The sequence below is a fragment of the Orbicella franksi genome, chromosome 3, assembly GCF_964199315.1.
Source record: "Orbicella franksi chromosome 3, jaOrbFran1.1, whole genome shotgun sequence".
In the NCBI taxonomy this organism is placed as follows: domain Eukaryota; kingdom Metazoa; phylum Cnidaria; class Anthozoa; order Scleractinia; family Merulinidae; genus Orbicella; species Orbicella franksi.
In genome coordinates, this window is record NC_138147.1 from 26,261,863 (window position 1) to 26,286,694 (window position 24,832).

Sequence of the window (24,832 nt, forward strand, 5' to 3'; positions counted from 1 at the left end):
AAACGTTTTTCAGCTCCATAAGTAGGTGACCATGAACTCTTTACAAAGCAAAGTTGAAAACATCTTTATTACGAATTACATATAATTATCTGTACATTGAAAAAAAACAAATCTACAAAATTAAATGTAAACAAACTTTCTAACAATACGATGTGAAAAAAATACTAAAGATGCCACAGAACTTGGTATTTACAATAATTCACTGTTGAGATTCCAGTACAGTATCTATAATGGAAAACAAAGTTAGATAAAGTATAAACTAGTTTAACCAGGTTTTGCACAATAAATCTGAATCGCAGAAAAACACTAGTAAATCTACAAAACATACAATATTTATGTTAATTTTTTCTACTTTACATAATTGATACTTTTTATTTGGACATCTGTAAGAAGTAGTAGAAACTAGCAACGGAATCATATGACGTAAGACAATATGACGAAAAAGTAAATACAAGACTTAGAAAGCTTTTGAAAGAGTCAAACACATGTGTAGGCTTGGCCATTCTTCATTCAGTATGCTGAAATCTGTTTTCAACAAACTGAAGAAGCGCTAGACTTATTTTAAACATGTACGAACTACTTGACACTTTAAAGAACTTTTTCAGACATGTATTTGCATCTGAACAAAGAGTAAATAAACAAAGCTTGGGACTAACATGGCTAAAAAGCCATAAAAGTACTGTCTTCAATAACACTGTTGCGCATGCTCCATTTGCACTCGACGAAGTTCTTGACTAATTTTTGACAGGTTTTTTTGCAATTTTTTCCCCACAACTTGATGTCTTCTGTTTCAACTGGCCAATCAAAAGGCAAGAGCACAATGGCGGAAGCGGTGAGGGTGAACATGGAATTTGGGAACCCTGGCAATCAGCTCTTACATTTTGTCATCAGACAGTGACAAAAAAATATGTCAAAAATAAATCTAAAACTTTGTCAAGTAGGAAAGGAACGGCGTACAGCTCTGTAACCAAAGAACAAAATAAATTAATAGTGGGAATAATGTTATGTACCGTACATCGTCTTAAGGTATCTTTATATTGTATTGATTGCTTAATGAGCAAGTTGAAGTTCAAGTTAAAGTAAACTACATTCCAACAAATTGTATTCATATAATTTCACACTAAGCCTCGACAAACATGTCAGTGTATTTTAACTTCGACAAACATATCAGTGCACGAACGAAGTTCCAAATGGGTTACAAAACTATTCCTTATCTATACTTTTTGCGATAATTAGCATAACAAGTCAGCGGTCAAACAAGAGCGCTAATTTGATGACACTGATTCTTTTGGTCAGCAGCAAGAATTCGGACCTCTGGGTAAAACCGCAAGATTTGTCACCACTGGTAACGGAGTTTGCTTTCTTTGCGCGTGCTTAGACACCAGTGGTGAGTTGGACGCACCCCCACATGGACTTATGGGCGTTTGGTCTCCGCTGATCAAAAATGCGCGAGCACTGGAGACGAGAATGCCTGTCTTCAAATTTATCCTAGTCCTCGTGCCTGATCCAGCTTGTTTACGCCTAACTGGTCCGACTGAAGCTTCCGCGAAAAATACAAAAGAAAAAGAAAAATTGCCTTCAACTGACAATTTGTTTGTGTACTTGCTGATATTTTTTGAAACTACTATGTACACGACATTTTTTTGTTGTAATCTACTGCAACCTACCCATGTCGAGCCCCTTAAAGGGAAGAAACGTCTCAGATGACACCTTAACTAATAGACCATATTCGTATTCTCGACGTTGGACTGGATCTAGCTTGGAACTGAGGCTAATGCGGGGAGTCTTATATTCCTCTCCATGAGCCTCCATTGCAAGCTAGTTCCAGTTCAGTACCGAGAATACGAAATTGGTCTATTTAACACGACCTGCCAATTATTTATTTATATTCATTTTAAACCTCCTCTAACAAATTATAACTTTACCCCTAAAAAATAGAAGTATTTGTGCAAACGCAAGGGTTGTGCACAAGTGTAGCGCAGCGTGCTTGTTACAAATTCAACTCATACTTCCCAAAGTAATAAATTATGATTAAACCGTACTCCTTATGGCGACAATAAAGCTAATATGGAATTGAACAAGACCCATGCTGATATTTTAACTTAAAGTTCTACATCACTAATAAAATTGTTCGCAATGTTCGATATTTGCTACAAGCATACCATAGATACATGTGTGCTAAATTTTCAAGACCCCAGGCAATTCCCCATTTCAAACCGACTTAAATATCCTCTCAATAAAGAGACGAAAAGGTCAATTAACAGCACCTGAGCGCATTTTGCTTTGAGAGACTAGTCAACAGCAACAGGGATCCGTACAACTATAATTGACTCGTCAGTAGATTGGGATAAAAAATGAAGGAATTTTGTTGTTGTCCGTACTTCGGGGATTCCACCCTTCAAGATTTCCACCCATTTGAAATAGTGTACTGCTGTGTGGGGTAACTTGTTATTTGTAATAACAATAATTGTATTATGGCGAAATTAGTAAATTTGCAATGTTAAAAATCGTCAAATACGCTTAAACTAATCCACGGTGTCGTTCCTACAAGAGTTTCGTAAATTTCTCCATGTCCATTCTTTTGTTTCTGCACTTATCTAAATCCCTGTCAGTTCGCTGAAGCGCATGCCTTTGTTCCCAGTCTCGCGCAATCTCTGGCTCGTCATCAATCCGCGCTGAGAGTTACACCGGAAGGAAGGGTTCTTTGTCCAAAGTCTTCTTAACGTCTCTCAGACTCTTCCTAATCTTGTTCTTGTGCCCGATGAGCTTGATTCCCATGTCGTTAAGATCCAGTTCATCCTGCTTGGCCACTTGGTCCAGGTGCGTGTAGCCTGCTTTGCTGAACATGTCGCTGTATTGTCCCATCTTGATGTTCTCTAGCCAATCATGTACGGTCGTCTTTTCGGTGTATTCCATCTTGGGCGACCTGGAAAGAGTCACGCCATACACGTGTCAACACACTGGCAATGAAATGTTTGGGGACCAGCTTATAGCTTTAGTAAAGAAGAATCCTTTTTCGCACGTTCAATTCATCCTCCTTGAACAAGACACCTTTATTTGGATGCGAAAAACTGTGACGTACATTACTTGCAAAAAAATTCGAACGATTTTAATTTCGGACAAAAAAAAAGTGTCCGAAAATACAATACAGTATAAAACTTGCTCGTTGCTCCAGAGCTCTAGGTTTCCTCTCTGGAAGGAACTTTAGTAGAGACACTGCTTTTGATACGCAAGAGCGTGGGAAAATTTGTGCCATTTTCACTGACTTCGGTGTTTCTGTAAACCCAAGAGGGAGCAGTTAAACTATCATTTTCACAACTGTTGTTTAAGTCTAATTCGTGTTTTTAACTCGTAAATTTACTTTAGCTATGTTTACGCGCAGTGTCCGAAATTTTTGTCCGAAGTCGGTGTCCGAAATGAGACAGGGAAAAGTCTGAAAATTAAACGTCCAAAATTTTGTCATATTTTATCTGGCTGTTTACCAGCTAAATATCATTGACAGCATTATTTGTCGACTAAGCGAAGGAATAAGCGAAGGTCGATTTGGGCCAAGTCTGTGCAGTAGTCAGAGACACTATCTACTGATAAGGAGATTCATTAGATTCCTCAAGCTACAGCAACAGAAATATTTTCACAATATCTCTGCAAGTTACCTATTCCTTCTTAAACGAACGTTGCTTACAAGTTAAGTAGGCCCTCTACGCACTGAAACTATTTTTCCGCTACGTCACTTAACAATGCACAAAAAGGAAAAGCGAGAACAACAAAATTAAAGAACTCATTTGAAGAAGTTATCTTACTTGGGAACAGTAGTAGACACTTCATTGAGCTTGTCAGGGGAGCGAATCAGCTGGTCTAGCTTCTTCACGATTTCAGCGAACTTGGGTCGCTTATTGCGCTCAACATTCCAGCAGTTCAACATGATTTGATGAATGGCCTTTGGGCAATCCTGAAAAAGGAAAGAAAACGAACAGATTTACCTTGTCGAGATCAAAATCTGCTGACGAGTGTTGCTTCAATCTTAGAAGCAACGGTCAAGGCAAAGGCCGAGAAGGGGGGAGGGGGGGGGGGGAGAGGGAGGGCGACTGACGAAAATTGAGAGTTAGCGCTGGTGCCATAGCCTGAGTATCGAGCCTTTCTAAGAGGAGGGGAGGAGGGGAGGTCGGTGCGTTCAAAACAAGGAAAGGAAACCTTCTAGTCGTCTGCTACTATTTGCATTTGTGAACTGAGGTCACTCAAAATTCTTCATGGCACGTTTTTACCCATAACAATTATTATAACGGAGGAACGGGTAGAGGTTGGCTACTGAATTTTTGAGACTTCACACTCTCCAAAATTCATCTCTATTTCACACATTGTGCGACGTTTAAGGCGGAGCTCCGTGAGTGAACGAAAAACGAAACAAAATAAGAATACTAAAAGGATAGACACAACTTACCAACGGAGGCGGAAGACGATATCCTCCCTTCACTCGGTCCATTACCTTGAATGCAAAGAAAGGACAAAGAAGGAAGTGTAAACAATTTTATATCTGTGCCGTCACTTATGATTACCATAATTATGATCTATGATCCATAAAAGCTGTTTAGTGAAAGGTAAAAGATAAAGTCGGCATCACAAGCCAAGTGGCCTATCAGGCCGGAGCTTATCTCTGGTTTCTGTAGCATTAAACGACCAGTCCATGGTAGGGTTACCACCAGCACTTATTTGTCCAGTATCCATTTATACACCTGGGTGGAGAGAGGCGCTGTGAGAGTTAAGTGTCTTGCCCAAGAACACAACACAAAGTCCCCGGCCAGGGCTCGAACCCGGACCGCTCAGTCCGTAGTCGAGCACGCTAACCATGAGGCCACCGCTCCACCCTCGTCCACAACAAAGAAAACTTGACATAACACAAACAAAGAAAACAAAAATAACACTGCAAATATCTCGTTCTCATTAGCCTAACAGGGAGTCACACATATGGATAGCTGTCAACTTGTGACTCAGCCAATCATAGGCCGGAAGCCAAGCCACGTGGACTCACCTCATAGTTACCCCAATCCCAGTAAGGTCTTTCAGCAAATGACATGATCTCCCACAAGAGCACTCCATAGCTCCACACATCACTCGCTGCAGTAAATTTACGATAATCAATCGCTTCTGGCGCCGTCCATCTCACAGGAATCTTACCTCCCTAAAGGAAAACAACAACAACAACAACAAAAAAGAAGAATGATGAGGTGGCGAACATTGGGCCTGAGGTAACGTAAAAGAGAAAAAAAACCCTTTGCTTGCCGTCACAAAAGGGACAGTCACTGCGTCGAATGTTGCGTGACAACACGGGGGTATAGGTAATCGAATGAATATGGGTGCAAATACGGAACTAACACTGAGAGTGATATTTGAGCTTTTAGGCGAATGCAATTTGAAAGAATTTTCAAATATCACGAGTAGTGTAAACCCTCAATCGCTCGAGCTTTCGTATGCATTTCAGTTATTGTAGGACTGAGTAAATAAACGCGCATTAATTTGCACTGCAGTACAAATTAAAAATTAACCATAAATTGGCCTACACTCAACCAATCACAACGAATTTATTATCTCAGTAATATAATAAACACGATACACTGTACATCGATTAGGCAATTTGCATGATGGCATCATCTGACTACAACTACCAGAATCCTTCACTCTTTCTGTTTGTCAAGCTAATTAGGGCAATTGTTATTTAAACCCCACTGGGACTTTAAAATTTAAATAATAAAGAAAAGACGAAAGGAATTGTGGTAGTTGCAGTCAAATGACGGCAACGTGCAAATCTGCTATTCGGAACATTCGCGTGAAAACTCAAGAGAGTGCAACAGATTCGTGTAACAACGTCGCACTTGCATACAATTCATAACGAGGACGTAAGGAAAACGATTACCGGTTTTGGCAAATCTTAAGGAATTTCCGATTGTCGTTGCTAGCCTACGAGCAAGCTTACGTTGGAACACTCCTTCCCGCCGGATCGCTTTGCTCTTCGCCGCTTGCGCATGTCACTCAAAGGTGAATCTCCTCACTGGCTAATTATTGACCAATCGGGCCGTTAAACGAACACCCGTCAGCAGACAGATCTCCAACATTAGCTTGTTGCTATGACAACGCGTTACATTGCTTCCAACTGTTGTAGTGTATACATGTAATCCGAGGGCTCAGTCATTAAACTTTCTGAATCTGTGGGATTTCACTTACCGATGTTTCATAAGCAGAGTCCTCTAGTTCTCTGGACAGGCCGAAATCTGCGACTTTACAAACCATGTTTTCTGACACCAATATATTACGAGCAGCCAGATCCTGAAAGAAAAGGAAAAAATGAAAGAAAACACGGTTAGTCAGACTGACGGCAGCTTCCTCTGGGCGGACAAAGCTATTTAAAACTATGAGTGTGATCAAAATCTCATTTCACCTAATACAGTCTAGCACATGTGTGATAAGAATAACGAATATTGTTAGTTTGAAACCCGTGGCCTTAATCCACCCTTGGTTACGCACAAAATAAAATTCCACACTCGCGTGACAGCTGGTAAGGATGTCACAGACTAGAAGGATGTTACGAATGGTTTTGGTTTAACAACAGTCAATTGAAAACCGCTCTAATGACAGGCTGACATCACTGAAGGTCCGACGACGACTGAAGAATTTAATCAAATGTATAGCGGTGATGAATTCCTCACCCGATGAACAAAGTTCATTTCAGACAGATATTTCATGCCTGAAGAGACACCTCGTGCCATTCCCAGCAGCTGTAGTATGGTAAGCTTGCCGTCCAATTTCTGCGAAAGAATGATTCAAAATCATGTGTAACAAAAAGCTATGATACAAGGAACTGTTCCGATCAACATGGCAACCTCATGGGTACCCTGTGGACCGGCAAAACGTAGTTCAGTTCAAGGATACAGTTGGAACTTCAAACAAGCGAAGTTACAGTCGAACCCTGCTATCTCTCGCCCCGGTCACACCACGCCGGAGGAATTTGAAAACGCAACAACAACCGGTCAGTTTGGATTTGTGGCTGATCAGGAAAACTCGGTCAGGGAGATCTTATTATTATCGAGATGTCATCGTTTTCCGTCCACAACGTAAAGCAGGCGTTTTCAAATTCTTCCAGTTTGAAGAGCGTTTTCGAAAAGCTCCGTTTTCGTGACGGATTAGTGTGGACAGTAGGCCTAACCGTAGAACTAAAGCTCCGTTTTCAAAATCCTCCGGCATAATATGGACAAGGTCTTTCCTCTTGAGGGAAACAAAAAATAGTTCGAGATGGCAGAGGTTCGAGATAGCTGATAACCAATGACTGAAACCCAAGAGGGCATGACTTGAGTTCGAGAATAGGTATGTCGAAAGATTTTCGTTGGACCTTTAGATAAGAGTCTAAAAAGATTTAATAATTAGATGTGGATTCCAGCATCGTCATGGTATCAGAGCTCAATGCATTTTGACACTCGCTGTAGAACGCACCAACAATCCTGACAACTTGAATTAATGAAGTCAGAAATTGACCTAAGAGGAACACTGCCCCGCTCTATCTCATAAGCCTGTCTGATCATCGAATACACAATTGCTAATACCACTAACCTTGAGATAGTTGTCGAGGGAACCATTTGACATGAATTCAATAATAATCATCATGGGTGAAGCTGTTACAAAAAGAAAAGAAAAGAAAAGAAAAAAATGATGGATGAACTGTCAAGGAGCAATTACAAGCGCGCGACAGATCCAGCTGAAGTGGTTTACAGTTAAACTTACTTTTAGTAACAACGCCTTCCAGAAAGATGACATTTGGGTCACAGAACTGCCCCATTATAGAGGCTTCCGCAATGAAGTCTTGACGGTTTTTCCGGGCAGCACCAGCCTAGGAAATTAAAAAATAACAATAGTTATAATAAAAATAAAACAACTTTAACCACCACCACCGCGACAACAACAACACTTGCAAACACAGATCTTGTTTGTATGTTCCTTTGAGGTCGGCACACACTAGGGCTCATGTTGGGTGGACATGAAGTGGAGGCACGTTGCAGCGACAGTTTTCCTCTTGTTCTTGCAGAAAAGTTTTGTTACGTGAACAAAATTGCGTCCCCGCAACATTCTGCTGCTTTGGCCTAGAGGGTAATGAAGCAGGCACAGGATGACCTCAGGTTTGAATGTTAAATCGTGTGCACTGTATTTGCAAACAGTCGCAGCTGCAACATAGAAATGTACCAATATCCACTTCGTGTGCATCAGCTTGCGTACTATCTCTGAAACACTGATTCGTCACAGGCTTATACCTGCTTTACGTCGCGGCAGCATTAAGAGCGCTGACCGAACTTCAAAACCATTCTAAAAAGCAATCCCAGGTCAATTGTAGGAACGAAATGAACTTCTTCTACACTCAAGCGATCCCTTAGCTAGAGGAAAGTAAAGGCACTACAGAGGTCACCTTTAAAGTCTTGACAGCAACAAGAATAGGCTCTTCGTCTGGCCGTGATAACGTCCCTTGGTAAACATCACCAAATTCACCTGAAGACAAAGTTTCGTTGTTAATACATGAAAAAACCGTGACAAACCTGCAATTGTTTTGTATGCTATTCCTACTTCAGCTCTTCATTGCTTTTTTAAACATTGCCACAAATCTACACTGGTTGACTACAATCAATCCCTTGAAAAAGTTATTCGAAGTGAAATCGTCTCCCCTGTGCGACAACATTGTTTCAAAGATTAACTAGATGGAGCATGCCAAATTGAGAATAACAGTACACTCTGTATAAATCGGTAGTCAGTATATAGCGCAATTTGTTTTGTCAACTCTTATCCACTGGATAGTAATTTTTCCGATGGATTTTAAAGCCTTATCAAAGCTTCGAACAAGTGGGAACAGAAGTCTTTCTTGTACGAGAAGGAAGACAAGATACACCGATGCTTCTTCGGGCGAATTATAATATCAACATTTCTGTAGTTACTAAATGTACCTCCTCCAATGATCTTTTCTAAAGAGATCCACTTCTTCTCCAGCTCTTTAGCAAAACTTCGCAAGGCTTCCTCGGGGTCTTCATAGTTGCTAGGATCAATGTAGAGTCTGTGACCATGCGACGGTAAAATAACTACAAGAAATTAACGTGAGATTCACCAGTCAGGCAATAAATGCTTTACTACAGATTTGGATAGCGAGGAAAAAAAAAGCCAGTAAAGAGAGGCATTTGTTTACTTCCCACTAAGAGGCCAGAACAATAAAATACAACTCTACAGTAAAGTTTCGTAGCGCTGGAAATAAACCACGAATTTCCATTAAGAGCGTTAGCAACGGAATTCAAGAGAAGAGTCAGTGCTCAGTTTTCTTTGCTTCGTGTGGTTACCAATTTCCTCCCTGAGGTTAATGATAGAAAGGAACATCAAGGCTAATTTCCAGAACTACAGTGTAAACGCTACTGGTAGTAGATACTTTACTGGAGTCTTTATTTGTTTATTTTTTTCTTTTCTCCTTCTCTTTTTCCCTTTCCTCTCTTTTTTTCTCATTTTCCTGTTTAACTTAGATGGTTGTAAAAGCCAAACTGAGAGGCTTTGAAGATACAACTGCCACAAAACTGGACATGTCTGTGTTTGCAATCTAGTTTTATGTCTACCTTGTCCATCCTTTAACTCTACCGGAGGCTGGTAACCTTCCTTGTTTCTGCTCCTACAAAGAACAAATCATGGAGATATCTTCACCCAACATGTTAATTTCCTTCACGGTTTTCAAGTTGCCCCCAAAACGCAGCCGTTACCTACCTCCAGTCACGCAACGTTCCTCCCTAGACAAAATTGCTACATGTATTTTTGGAGAGGAGCTAGCGTTGCGTGACCAGCCAAATATTGAATGCGTTCGAGGCTATTCGCAACGGGTTCTTTTTTCCCCTTACAATAATTTGGGTACCACCATAACTTGAACACAAGCTTAGCTAGATTGAAGAGGCAAATATTTGCAGGGGAGGACTGTAACAATACGACTAGGAAAATTTACTACAAGTACGATTTTCGAATTTCAAACCAGTGACGTCTCCAGAGCCCTCGCTCTTCGTGTTGGATTTTAGGCAGAGAGGGTGCATGTAGCTCATCGGATGAGCGGACAAGGGTGACCATGGGTATAAATAACGTGGTAATGCGGAGTCTTCAAACTAGAATTGAAAAGTCGTCCTCGAACTCGATTTTGTACTCGTACTCAAATCTAGTAGGTTGCCAGGCTGGTAAATTCTGCCGAGTACTTAGTAGTTCACTTACCTACAGAAGCACAAGGCGAAGAGAATGCCCAGTAAAAGAAGGACACCCACAATGGGCGCCCCGATATACAAAGCCATCTTCATCGTCTTATTCAAGCCACCTGGAGCAGAAAAAATATATTAAAGTGGATCATGATTTAATCTACCTAAAGAACTGTAATGGAAAATCCGTGCTTTTCAATAACATGCACTTGAAAAGGGCAGGTGCAAAAAATAAATAAATAAATAAATAAATTAAATAAATAAATAAATAAATAAATAGATAAATAAAAATTAAATATATAAATAAATAGATAAATAAAAATTAAATATATAAATAAAAAATAAAAAATACTTTATAAAACTCTATTTTTGTCTTTCCCCAAATCCTCAAATCCACTGTGGTCAATAATTTTGCTTGAGATCTCGACAAACTCAAGGAAAAAAATAGACGGTATGTAGGCAGACTAGGTCTTTGATGTGGATTAGCTTTGAAGTCAGACGTTAGAACACTGCACTGCAGAGATGACCAAGCAGTAGCAGTCCAAAAAAAGATTGAGTTACATATAGCTACAAATGAATGTATCCCAGTCAAAGACATTTTCTCCACCTTACATCATCTTACACCATTGTGCTCTTATTTGATTTTTGTTTTGGTTCCAGATTTTTAAAATCAGTTTTATTGCTACTATTAGTATTTCTCTTTCGTGAGACAAAGAAAAGGAAAAACTAACTACAGTAAGCTCAGGTTTCAATGAAAATTTCAAACCAATTGCAAATTTACGTATTAGTTACATACAGAAAGTAAGATGACAACAACAATAACAACAACCACATTTCATAGATAATACAGCGTGTTAAGCTCTACAGATGCATCTTACCAGTCATTCCTTCAGTTGGGTTGTGTTTGCTCTCTAGGAAGGCAAAAAGTAAGAAGCAATAACCACCTCATTTATTCCAAATGTAAAGTTAGTTTAACTACCTTCATATTGAGTGAGAGAGTAAAAGGCAATAATGTCACCACAAGGGTGATACATAGGTCTCATCATTGTGTTACTTTCTTCTTTTCATTCGTTACTTTCACAGTGCCTGCCAGGGCACCGGCAAACTGTTAGAGCAATCCAACAAATCCTGGATCCTGAGGGGGAGGGGGGGAGGGGGGGGGGAGAGAGACGGGTAGGGGTGGGCAACCTACAGATGATTACATGTAGTCTCCCATTAAGGATCAATGTAGATTATCCCAATCATTCAAACTCTGGGGCAGACAAAGTGGGGATTGGGCGGGGGAGGGGGGTTGTCGAAACCCCTATTTTTTAAAAAAAAAATGAGACACTATAACAAGCGGCAAAAATTGAGCATAGCTGGAAAACTATCAACCAACTCTGTATCATCATAGAAAACAACACTTTCAATACTACAAGATATACATGTACAAAAGTGTACATTGCATAAAATGCAACTGACTGACTAAACAATACCTTTTGTTTTCACATACACCTCAGCATAATTCCAGTTATCCTTGTTGTTTTCCAGTTGATTTAATTCACTCACAGAATAAACTCTGAACAAAAAGAAGCTGGATGGTGATAAACCATGAACTGTTACATTCATGCCAGTTAAGTTCTCCTTTCCTGGTAAATATTGCACTTGTTGACCACATGCCTCCTTACAGTTCTTATCCTCTTCAGACTTGCACCTGAAGCAGTCCAGGGCATATGTTATCTTTCCATTATCGTCTGGTGAGCGGTGCCAGCTGATGACAACACGTGTTGCAAGGACCTTGGTAAAGTTAGCCTTGACTGGAGCTTGTGGGAGAGCTGGAAAAGATTATTGTGATGTTCTTATAACTTCTAAGGGCAATAAACGTCTAGATTCTTACCACTTACAATGTAACAATAGCAAACTCTACTTGAAAATGTTGGCTCAAACAGTCTGTTAGATATTAAAATTATTATTAATACTAGTAGTAATCAGAGATTATGAGAGTGCATTCGATGCTCTCTCTTTAATATATATATACCGTAAATAAATGATTTCACTAGCTGACATTCAACCTTTGTCTATTACTAAAATTAACGTTTTTCAGCAGCAACCGAGGTTTTACAGTCAGATATAGATAGTGTCAAAGTCCATGCTAGTGAAGAGGTCACAATTTGTTGATACGTTGCGTGACGCCGCCAGTTTCTGTAGACTCTCAAGTTTCATAGAATATTTAAATTACGTACATTATTCTAAGCTAGCATTTGCTATCGCATGCTTGTTTCACGTGGTCGTTTATCGTAAACAAACTCCATGCGACTAATTCAAGTATTTCCCCTGATGAATAAAGTAGTCTTATGGATCTTGCCTTCAGAGTACTTTTCCACAATTCCTAACAATAAAATTTCAACCGGATAAAGACCGAGCTATCTGTCGCAACTGGAACTAATCAACAAATGCAATCAAAATGTAGTTGTTCCCATGGTTATCATCCCAAAGCGAAGTTATGTTAATAAACAAGGACAATTCCCTCAGATTTCGATAAATGCTACCGTCGAGGTGTTAAAAATTTGCCAAAATCTAACACTGAAAGCACATAACAGCGAAGCATACAGCAACTGAATGGAAAGAAGTCAAAGAAAGATTCATCGAAAAAGAAGAGCTCAAATGGCCTGCTCACATACTAACATATTCACCACGTGTCTTATCACACGTCTTAGCATTAAACGGTACCAGTTTACTACCCGTGACATGCCCCTGTAAAAATCAAGCGGGGTGGCCATTTTGTGTCCTTACAGGAATGTGTTTTTCTCGGCATATAACTGTGCACAGGGTAACCAACTCTGGAAAGCCACAGGTCAAAATTAGGTTTGCGTTCCACTTCGTCAAACGCAATTAAACAATTTTAATTAATTTATAACCAATCATAATATCATTATGATTACATATTTATTTAATATTTTCCCGATAGCTTATGTCCAAGGGCGATGTAAACATGAGAGAATTAACTTTTGGGAGAATTTGTTTGGGTTGTTTGAAAGGCGGATAAAGCTATCCACTGCATAACGATTTGTGTGGGCTGTGAATGTATATGTACATTGGAATAATTTCCAATCACTCTGGCTTTACACTGCTTACACTGCTTGCTCAGAATTCATAATAATTGTTTGACTCTGTATTGAATTTTTTTACATTTTATATTGTTTTACCGCATAAAAAAATGCTTAAAAGGGTGCAAAGTTGGACATTTTGTGGCATTCTGTACTCGGGGTTCGGATGAGAAAATCCAGACCAATTGAGTATGTATGATTAGCCAATCAGATTCAAGGATTTAGGATTCTGGACTGTTGAGAAGTTGGAGACAAAAAATAAATAGATTTAGCCATGCCAAAATGTGGAACTCCTGATTACAATAACTTAGCCTGGTTTGAGCCTACGATCCAATCGAAAACCAGTATCTAATCAACAGTCAACAAAAAAAGTGACCTTGATGAGCTCTAAACCTGAGCCCACAATGCAGCCATGTGACACTGGTCAGCAGATACCTTGTTTTTGACAAGTGTCAATTGACATAACATCCAATGTCCAATACCAAAGATGTATACTGTAAACCAAGGATGCATGACTTGGTCAGGAGTATGGCGGCCATGTGGCAAGACGTCATTGTCGTAGGGTGCATGTACCTGTAATCCCTGCCATAATCCCTGCCGCTAGCCACATTGCCCATGAAAAAAGAGTTGCGTGCATGCAGTTCTGTTCCTATTCTTATGATGCTCCATGTGACAGCCCTTTGGGCTGCTGGAGCATACCTCCCCTGCGGTTTTGTTCTGTTAAGGCACAGTGAAATAAATTTTCATTGAGTAGATAGCCCTGAGCTTGCTCTACAAGATGATACCATTTTTGATGGTTATGATGTCAAATAACCCTCCATCTTGGATTTCATAGAATGCTTATGAAATACACAAATTGAATATTTGTGAATTTCTACAATTGTATGAGGAAAACTGGAATAAAAACTAACAAAATTAAACCAAAAAAGTTGATTCTTGGCCAGACCTACACGAAATTTGAAGTTGCCATGGCAACATGAAAACTGATGGACACAACTGATGCATCAAATTTTCTGTGGAGGATCAATGAACAGCTACTGAAGTTTCAGCCCCCTAGAGTAAATTGTCTTTTCAAAACTTTGAAAAAACCTTATAGGGGTGGTGGCACCCATCCCCCAACCCCAACTCCTTGCACGTCCAAGGGTTAAGACAGAGTTTTTTAAATTGCTTGGATAAAACCTAGTACAAGGGTGCAAATAACAGTCGGCCATCAGAAAATTGTCTGCTAAAAATTGAGGTTGGATATTGTGACAGCGCATTTCTGATCCAATGCAAAAACTATGTACCTTGAGGTTTGGGCACGAATATGGAACATTTTCATTTTATTACACATTGGTGTAAACATGTGATGGAAAAACATATAATTTTGTCCTAACAAACTGGCCTCTTTTCAGGTCAAAACTTGTCCCTGGCCGGACAAATGACCTGCCTAATGACAAAAATTATTTGCAGGCTTGTAGTAGGTATGTCAAATTTGATCCATGCTTGGGCTACCTATCTACATGATCAGTGCATCTAGGTGAAACGGGACACAGGTACCAATTTTATCAGAGCTGCACAAATTTATGTATACCTGCCAACTTTTTCTGAGTTATGAGCATGAGATTTCTTTTGTATAATTTGTGTGATTTACTGTATTTAAATTAGTATTGAACTTTAAACTTGTGCATTTACTAAATTGAAGTTTAGAGAGAGATGAGTATACAAACTCTACTAACAGTGCATGTAAGCTAATATGTATTTCACAATGCTACACATACTGTACATAGATTTCTTCTGTTCCTTTGGAAAACTCAAAGGTAACATTAATCCTTACCCATCCTGATGTCCTTGAATCCAAGGAGGAAAAATTAAGGGCATTCAACATGATCAAATGCTGTATGACTGAAATGTACCTTTGCAATCCTCTACATCAGGTGATTGGTAGAATCCTTCTTCACAAGTGCATGCCGTTCTCTCAGCATTAGAAACTGACCTCAGAGGACATTGAACACATTTTGTGTTGCTGATGGTACTCTTGAATGTTCCACTTGGACATTCTACATAATGAACGCAAAAAAATAAAGAAGGAATTTGTATACCGGTATGTAATCATACGGTTTCGAGTTCAATTTGGAATTAATTTGCAGGAGTGAGTTTTTCAAAACACTGAAATTGCACGAGCCACTTCGGCGAGTGCAATTTCAGCTTTTTGAAAAACTCACAAGTGCAAATTAATTCCAAATTGAACGAGAAAAACCGTATGATTACTTATTAATAATATGAACATGTGACGCCATTGGCTTAGATAATTTCCTTTTGTCTCTCAGCCAAACATAACTCAGAATTATGACGTGTAATTTGCACTCACTGGTGTTACACTTTTTGCACTGGTGTTACACTTGAACTGCACTACTCTCAGTCAATCAGAATTGAGTAATTTTTTCATGTATATTATTAAGAAAGAAACCCATGGAAAATTAATTAAAATTTAATACAATGCATATCTGTCTGAAAAATAAAATAAAATATTAATTAATAACAATGGGGATAGCCTGTGTGGCAGGCCATACAAGGGGAGGAAAGGGTCAAAATGAGCCCAGGAGGATCATGCACACTTCAAGAGGGATGGCCTGCAAGGACACTATTGTTGCCTTCTTTTTTTACATCCACCAGATGGACGTAAAAATCCTGATTGGTCAGATTTAAATGAATTACTTAATCCATCGTTCTTATTGGTCAGCCACCTGTCATTCTAGAGGACAGGGGCCTGACATTCAGATTCAACATGGCACATAAATCAAGGGATCATTTCGAACTAGTTCTAGAGGAACTGCTACGATCTTTGGAAGAAAATGGCATAACATTCGCGCTAAAAGCAGTGCAACAGAAGGCGATTAAACAATTGTTTGCAAAAGAGGATCTCTTTTCGCTTGTTCCATCCTCCACAGGTCTTCAAATTATTTCATTTTCTCGCCCAAAAAATAGAACAAGAGGTACAAGAACCCGCTGGCACCTACAGACTTTGCTGCGAAAGAAGGGTGTGATTCTGATTGGATAATTTTGACAGCCAGACATTCCACAGTTGAGTGGGTTTTGCATAGTTAATTAGGGGGCAGAATGAAGAAAACGATAGCGTCCTTGCAGGCGTCATCCACCATCATGTGCCTTGCACACTTGTTTTTTCCCCTTTCCCTCCCCTTTGGATGCCTGCCACGCAGGCTATAATGGGGACCAGTGGTGAAGAAAAAAAAACAAAGGGGACTGACACCCAGGGGTGGGATGCATGGGGGATAGGTCGTGAATGTTTACAGAACTTATAAAGCAGTCAATTTAGGTTATGGTCAGGAGCATTTCCATAAACTTGTACGTGATTAAAACAGCAAACATAGGGCGTGTTCCATTCAACAAAAACTTCCGGTTTGAACTACCAAAATGTTTGTATGCCAAATACAATGGTATTTTCTACCAGACCAGACCGATCTCGTTCTGTTCCCACTTGGGCACGTTTCCTGCCAATATTAACTCCACAAAATTTTGAAGGATAATGATGAAGTGAGAGTCTTAAGTGCAGTAAGCTGCTTCATGCAAAGAAATTTAACATGCATTCATGATTATTTTAAGTAAACTCTTCCGAGATATTTACCCGACCGACTCAGGAATTATTTTCGTGTGATGGGAAACTTGTGAACTTTTCTCACAGGAGATTACACAAACTGGGCAAATACCCACAGGAAATTCGGAACCAGTCCACAATTTTCCAGAAAAGCTGATCCTAACATTTTTTTTCCCTAACATTTCAAACTGTGACAGATCGTATTGCACCAGTGTAGTGTTGACTGGCTGCCAAAGTCTTGTAGCTTTGGTGGAGGCAATATCCACAGCTGGAGGAACTAGGTCCGACTCATACAGGGTAGAAATGCCAAATAGAACAGGAAATTTCCGGAATTTCCAAATTTCCAAAAAAAAAAAAAGGATCACCAGAAGTTGACCAAAATTTACAGGTAAGTTTCTGGAAACTTCCTGAACATTCTATCTGATTTTGAACCAAAATTTCCAAACATTTTGGTCGAATGGTACACGCCCATAGTAAAGGCTGTCAATCAACTGTAGATTGTACATGCATCTAATAAATTAATTAAATTATACAATTAGTAGGTAAAGCCTGCATATGAGTTAGGTGGCCCATTAGGTCGACACTGATCTCCAGTTTCAGTAGCACAATGCAACTACATGTAGGAGTATTCCATCTACTTCCCCATCCTCCCCCCCCCCCCCCCCACGCCCCTTCCCCGCACTGGGATTAAGGATGCTAGTCCATCACAGGGTTACATGTACTCCCCAGTATACGCACCTGTGTGGAGAGAAGTAGTTTAAGAGAAAAGTATTTTACAAGAGAACACAAGACATTGTTCACAGCCAGGATTTGAACCCAGACTGCTTGATCTGAAGGTAAGCACACTAACCACGAGGCCAGCGGGCCACCACTGACACATTAGTAGCTCCAAAGATATAAAAAATTAATTTATATAATATTTTAATTATATAGTTTAATCATTTTGGTAACCAGGGTGGATATTTAAATTTGGGAGGTAAATAATGGGCCCTTATTAGAGGCATAGCACATAGCATAGCCACCACAATATTTGACTTTCAGATCAACACAGTGCTTTACAATTTGTGTCTGAATTGTTTTGGTAAAAAATAGTAAACACACACCACAACTTGTTAATGTGCTGAACCTCAACACTTAAATACTTAGTTTACTACATAGTACTAATTAGTCATGTGGAGGTGCAGTGGCCTCACGGTTAGTGTGCTCGGCTCTGGATCAAGCGGTTCGGGTTTGAGCCCTGGCCGGGGACATTGTGTTGTGTTCTTGGTCAAGACACTTTACTCTCACAGTGCCTCTCTCCACTCACGTATATAAAATAATGGGTACTGGCGAACTTAATGCTGGGGGTAACCCTGCAATGGACTAGCATCCAATCCAGGGGGGAGTAGAAATATCCCCAGTCGCTTCATGCTATGGAAACCAGGATAAGCTCTGGCATGGTGGGCCACTTGGCTCATATGCAGACTTTTACTAAATTAGTCATGCCAAACCTTTGCATTCCAGAGCAGCCCCAGATCCATTAATGAGCTCGTAACCTGCATTGCATAGACACATCAGATTGTCTGTATTGTTCCATTTTCCATCACTGAGACACACACTCACTAACTTGACTTTATTTACTGAATTAACATCAGTACATTTTCCTTCTTGTTCCGTTAGATCCGAGTCATTTGCTGGGGCAACTGTCTTTGGGAATTCCACTAAAGTACTACCTATCTCAGGGCAGTATCTGTAGCTAATGACAACTTTTGTCAATGTTATGCAGACTCCTTGGTCTAAGAATGCCAGATATATACCCCGAGCTCTGGTAACCACAGAACCATAAAATACGTCTGTTTTATATTTTCCCTGAGGAGGCAAACTTTTCGGCGTTATGACTGCTTCTCTCTGAAACATCCCTTTAGTGGGGTCAGGAAGAGGTTCTTTGGTATTTGCATGATAGGAATAAAGAGTTAAGTATGTTTTGCAGAATTGACTAGATTCCACTTTAGGGCAGTTTAGGAGGATGTAATGTATTTCAATATCCAGCCGTTTAGCATTCTTGACGTCAATAAAGTCTGTTCGTAACCAATTCTTTGGTTCCCTCGTTATCAGTTCACTAACATCGCAAACTTTGTACCTCTGGTTTACAGTTGAAGGGTGGATCCACTATAAAAATAATAAAAAAACAGAAGAGAGAAAAAATATTACCAATGAAATTAGTACAGAGGGCTTGTGTTTTAATTATAATTAAATTGTTTGAGCTACAATTCTGAAAACAGATATGACCCGTTGACCCAAATCAAACACTTCTAACAAGAAAAATTTTTATTTTTTGCAAGATCGACCTAATTCTTGGCAGACTGACTTGTTTTGACAAGAAAAGCGTAATTGTTTTGTTGATTTGCAATTGTATGCAAAAAACTCAGTTTTCCAAGGGTATCTTTTGGCGATCTTTTGTTGAGTAAAAAACAAAAGAAACTTTTTGTTTTTGCTAAACGATGAAGTCACTGAAGTGAGGTATTTGTCACTGGTTTTATTGTTCATTTAATTACACAATTCTCTTACTGTTGCTTCGTTAGCGCAAGCGAATCAGGCGCTGAACGGGCCGGATTCACGTTTGTTTTGTCATGACACCAGTTCAATACGAGGTCGGTCGATTTTTTTTCTCGGTCTATTTCTCTGCTTCTTTCAAAAATCAAAACATCTATTTAAGAAAAACCGTGCTGTCGAAGCTGCTAAGAGTAACCATTTAAGTTTGCGCCGCGTCAAAATCCACCTTCAAATGATTCGCTCCAAAAGATGTCGCTACTATTATTATTATTATTATTATTATTATTTATTTTTTTTTTTTTTTAATTTTAAGCTCACAATATTCCTCAATGGGAACATAATATATTACAATACTTGAAACTGACTCAATAATTATTTCACTCAATCACAAATTTTCCCTCATAAACTCATAGAGGGGGACATGGGGGGTTCTGAACACCGCAACACCGCAAAAAAAAAAATTAACGAAGACCGCATCTCTGCAAGAAAAGTCAACAAAACACCATCACCACAACACATATTTTTAGCATCATGATTTGTTCACCTACACTTAAAATAATACTTTTATACATGTACCTCAACAACTTTCCACAAAATAAACACATTGCAACGCTTTTCATTGTGCATATGTCAATACTGCTGATGCCTGTAAATCAGTTTTCTCACTCTTGTGAAGAAACCTTGCGTGAAGCTAGGAAGTGGACGAAGAAAAAGAGAGGAGCCTCAAGAGATGGCCTTTACCCCAGTTCCCTCTCTTCTTTTACTTTGCTCACTTTTCTTGGTCTATAAACCCACTGAATGAAGCCCTATCTTGACTAAAAGTATTTCTTTCCAGAGCTAGCTGCATTTACGTTCAATATCAATAATTGTTTGAAAAAATAGAAGGTCAAGAAAGTTGCAGGACTTTGGAGCGGGTATAGACCACTATCGGAATGACCAATAGATGAAGCTGAATACCAAAAGGAAAAAAAAAAAAGTAAACATGTGTAATTTACAAAGCTTCCTTAGCTTAGAAAGCCTTACTTTCTTCCCTGCCGCATTGACATTTTGTCAAGTTACGTATAAATGAAAACAGCTTGGGATTGGCAGCTGAAGCATAACGTAAATCCTCGAATTAGCACACCCTTCCTCGAATAAGTGCTCCCTTCGATTAAGCACTCCTCCAGTTGGCCAAAATTTAAAATAAGCGTCCCTCCTCGAATAAGCGCTCCTCTCCCCTCCCCCCACTTTGTGGACGAATAATGAGACAACAAAGGATGTATAGTTTTCGTCGTGTAGTATTAGATTAGTACATTGTTTCAGTTTGTGAACACGTTAAGTTTGGAAAAAAATTACAAGTACTAACGGTGGCGCAACTTTAGGATCAGCTTTTTATGTCAAAAAACAGCTTATGTTGTTGTTTACATGCAGATGATGTATTACAAAAATGATCATGTCAGGCCACGAATTGGGAAAAATTAAATAAGCGCCCCCTCGAATAAGCGCCCCTCCTCTCCTCCTAAATTTGAAATAAGTGCCCCGGGCACTTATTCAAAGATTTACAGTATTGAAAATTGACTAGAAAGTTATGGTCTGTATTTTGTTACAAATCATTAACCTCAATGGTACGTGTTTGTCACAAATTAGCATGGATTAGCATACTGAATTTAGGTCAAATTTAGGTTTTGAGAAAGGTAAATAAAAAAAAACCAGCACTGCAAACAATTTCATTTCACCAAACACTGCAGCGTGAAAAACACAAATATCGCACACTGTAGGGTTTGAGATCACCAAAACACGGCCAGTTGAGATTTTATTCACCGCATCACAGGATTTAGGATTTTAGGATTTTAGGTTTTTAAAGAATTAGGATTTTAATTTTAAAGTATTGTAAAGCGCCATGGACAATTAGTGGAAAATGGTGCTATATAAATGTATATATTTATTTTATTTTTATTATTTATTTATCACCGCATTAAGAAAACATCAACACTGCAACGTTGCAAGTTGAGATTTTATTCATGGCATCACCACATTAAAAAAACATCAACACCACAACACAGCAAATCCCCATGTCCCCCTCGTCATAGACTCATTTAGCTCATAAGGACTGTTATTGGTCTCCTCTGCACTACGTCACACTTCACATTCTTTTTTTATATCACGACAGATATATACCACTCACCCCTGCACCTTGTGTGTCTGTTTTGATATTCCAGTTCCACAGTCCAGAACCAGATCGAGGCTCATTGACAAGAATTTCTGAAGAGGAAAAGTGGCAATATTAAAAGCAGATAATTGCCTAGAAACACTTTGCATGTTTATTTATACCCCACCAAAACGTACACATAACCAATAACATTTGTCAGGCAGAAACTAATTGCAAAATATGTTCAGGATTAACAAATAGAACTCCCACTACTGTATGTGATTGTCCAATTTTGTTAATCACTTAAAGTATTAGATTACAGACTGAATTGGGCTCTGCTTAGTCCTATCACCATAACAATAATCAACTGTACTTGTACAAGTCTTGATTTTGATCAGTTTATTTACATGTATGCTTTATTTTGTCTCCTCCAGCTGGTGCATAAGATACAATTACATGTATTTATTGGTTCGCACACTTCAGACAGACAAAATTCAAGGACTTTTAAAAGACAAAAAATAATTTTCAAGGACTAAGCTTTATTCATGATCAATAAATTGACATTCTTTGTCCCATTTTCCCCCCTGCCAATGTTAAATTAGTATCTATAATGATCAACATTTGTAAAATGACCACAGTTACTGGCTATTACATTTGTACTTTAATGTCTGAGGTACAGGGATGACTCACACTGATTTGAAATGTAGCTCTACAGAGAAATGTTCCATCATTATCACCCAATTTTCCTTAGCATAATCATTTGATTTCTCAGAAAAGTGATATAATGTGGTACACTGTACAACAAATTTAATCAGTAAACTTCAAGGACTTTTCAAGACCTAATTAAGAAATCATATACATGTACTTACAGAGGACCTTAATTTTGGTCCTTGAAGTTTACTAATTAAATTTCTTATGTCAATGACTTTTCAAGATGACTATTATAAATAAACGACATTTTTCAAGATAGTATGAAACATTGCATTATTTCCCTTCAAATAACTGGCCATTCAATTTTACATGACTTCCAATTTCTATAAAACAATTTCTTTTTTTTCTGGGACTGAGTGATTAGCCAAGTGCCCAATCCCCAATCAGGATAGGCCAGAGTCCTGAGCAGTGAGGCAGCCAGCTGAGACATACAAATTAGCCTGCAAATAAAAGTCAGTCACTGGACAATTGTCCGGTAAATTTGAGGTTTTGACAAGTGAAAACTTAGCCTGGTCGGACACTCTGACCGGGCATTTCTGCTAAATGAAAAATATTTTAACTGGAAATTTGTGGCCAAATATGGAACAAATATCATTATATTATACTACCACACAATACTACGCTTTTTATTTCTATTCCATTTCTGAGAAATAATTTTATCACGCGCAATGCGTCATCTCAAATGTCATGTCGAAACTACTGTAAACAAGCTGCATCAGCACCACTATTTAGGCTATGTGTTAATTTACACATTTTGTGGTAGTGTCATGAACGATCGCGAAGAATATGGATTCGCTGTGAGGTGAGGAATTGCACTTTTAATTTTTCATACAAATGTCTCTAAATTTTCCCGCAAATGTTGACTTGACGGTTTTACAGGCATTAGAAAAATGAAAACCTTAAATGTGGCTTATCTAACAAGGCTATTTCCCTCAAACACGATAAATACATTCTTTCGCCTAGTATCTTTAGTTTTTAACTGATAGATACTTCAGTACTCCAATTTTCCCTGAGTTATCAGACATTAGATACACCTTTTGCCCCATACATTTACCACAATTTTTGGCAAATTTGCCCCCAAACAAGATGGCGTCAGAAACTGTGGAAGGGTCTAATCTCCTGGCCAGAATGATTGATTGAAGTGAATTCTTCATGCAATCTTAATAGAATTCTAGTCATTCAAAAGATCAGTTAGTATGAAAAGGATGATTACAGTAAGAGAATAACTCAGATTAAAAGATTCAATTTTCTGGCAAGAATCGTTATCAAACATATGGCAATCAGGTGCATCGGCTCACATTCATGGACAACAATAATTAAAATAATGACAATAATAAAATAAGAATTATAAAATAAAAAATTAAAAAACAGTACAGTACAATACAATATATAAATGTATATTCATGATAACATTCAAAGGCAATGAAACTTTATGATCAAAACTTCCTTTAAGAAGAGAGATCGCAGTTTACTAAACTTATATCTAAGACTTAAATTTTTCAATAGCGTCCTCTGAGTTTTGAGCAAACACCCAACGTACGTTTGACTTGACAGACTTGAACATACATGAACAAACTTGATCAAGTGTATCGCTGCGATAAAAGAAATAATCCACTCATTCTAAAATAAACATAGTTAGAAATGAGGAAATCATCTACATCTTGACGCTTTGATCATATACCTCGCAGCTGGACACTTTCTTTCAAATCTTTGAAATCAGGCACGATGTAAACTTTTCAGGAATTCGATGATTTCAAATTCACCAAGACACAAAGCCTGATTTGAGATTTAGAGAAAATAAAAACGAACAAATCTTCACTGGACCGCATCTGACAATCGATTGCACATCGCATTAAGAGATTTGAATACCGATCAGCCAACACGAAAGTAAAATATCAGAAAATATCAACCCCCATATCGAACCTTTTCACGACCGAAAATTATCATACTTTACCTGTGTCTCCAAAGACTTCGTACAAAGCAGTGATTAACCATAGGAAAAGCTTCAATTCGTAAACCTTCATGATGAAGAAACGATGCAGGAAAAGCCCGTCTTTCCCAACATATAAATATCGTTGTGTTATGCACTTCCGATCCCTCGCTCTCTCTGTGTGTCTTATGAGTTCTTTCAGACGTCAAAGATTACCAAGTGCGCAAGAACGGAAGACCAGCGGTTTGGTACTCAAAGGAGGTTTCGACCTTTGCGACCGCGCCCAGTTGTGACAAAGTGGAGCTGGTTCAGTCACGTATGCAATGGGGGTTTAAAAAATGCACCAAGTATTTGGGATTTTTCGCCGGCTAGTTTTATTGGAGACTTCAATATACGACTATTACACGAGCATAAGTACACAGATGAAAGGGATCGGTCCAAAACTGGCCCAGTTTGATCAGGCTACTGCTTGACCGCGACCGGACTCATAGCGTGACGCACGATGAATTCATTTTCTTCTTTCAGTATGGTTTCATTATGACCTCATCTCGTGATAAATATACAATTATTTTGATGATACCTAGTACCGGATCAGCTGGCTCGCGTTTGTAA

General features: G+C 38.8%; 1 protein-coding gene across 1 annotated transcript; it reads right to left on the reverse strand.

The window, feature by feature from the left end:
- Positions 1-49: 49 nt before the first annotated feature.
- Positions 50-24,797, reverse strand: LOC145482780 (ephrin type-A receptor 4-like). Its single transcript, XM_081461408.1, has 18 exons — positions 24,245-24,797; positions 21,616-21,692; positions 18,410-19,067; positions 15,220-15,363; positions 11,714-12,052; positions 11,117-11,149; positions 10,258-10,357; positions 9,624-9,676; positions 8,973-9,104; positions 8,444-8,523; positions 7,768-7,873; positions 7,597-7,658; positions 6,699-6,797; positions 6,217-6,318; positions 5,027-5,176; positions 4,439-4,483; positions 3,801-3,949; positions 50-2,926 (listed from the first exon to the last, which is right to left on the reverse strand). Exons 1-18 carry the CDS (start codon positions 24,312-24,314, stop codon positions 2,683-2,685), a joined length of 2,643 nt encoding a protein of 880 aa, XP_081317534.1. The 5' UTR covers positions 24,315-24,797; the 3' UTR covers positions 50-2,682.
- Positions 24,798-24,832: the final 35 nt, after the last annotated feature.

Bases quoted from the DNA above. Each gene is read 5' to 3' on its own strand.
- LOC145482780 (XM_081461408.1), bottom strand. From the start codon at position 24,314: ATGAAGGTTTACGAATTGAAGCTTTTCCTATGGTTAATCACTGCTTTG. The intron at 21,693-24,244 runs GTAAAGTATGAT...TTTCCTCTTCAG, and splicing joins CGAAGTCTTTGGAGACACAG to AAATTCTTGTCAATGAGCCT. The intron at 7,659-7,767 runs GTAAGTTTAACT...TTTTTGTAACAG, and splicing joins GGAAGGCGTTGTTACTAAAA to CTTCACCCATGATGATTATT.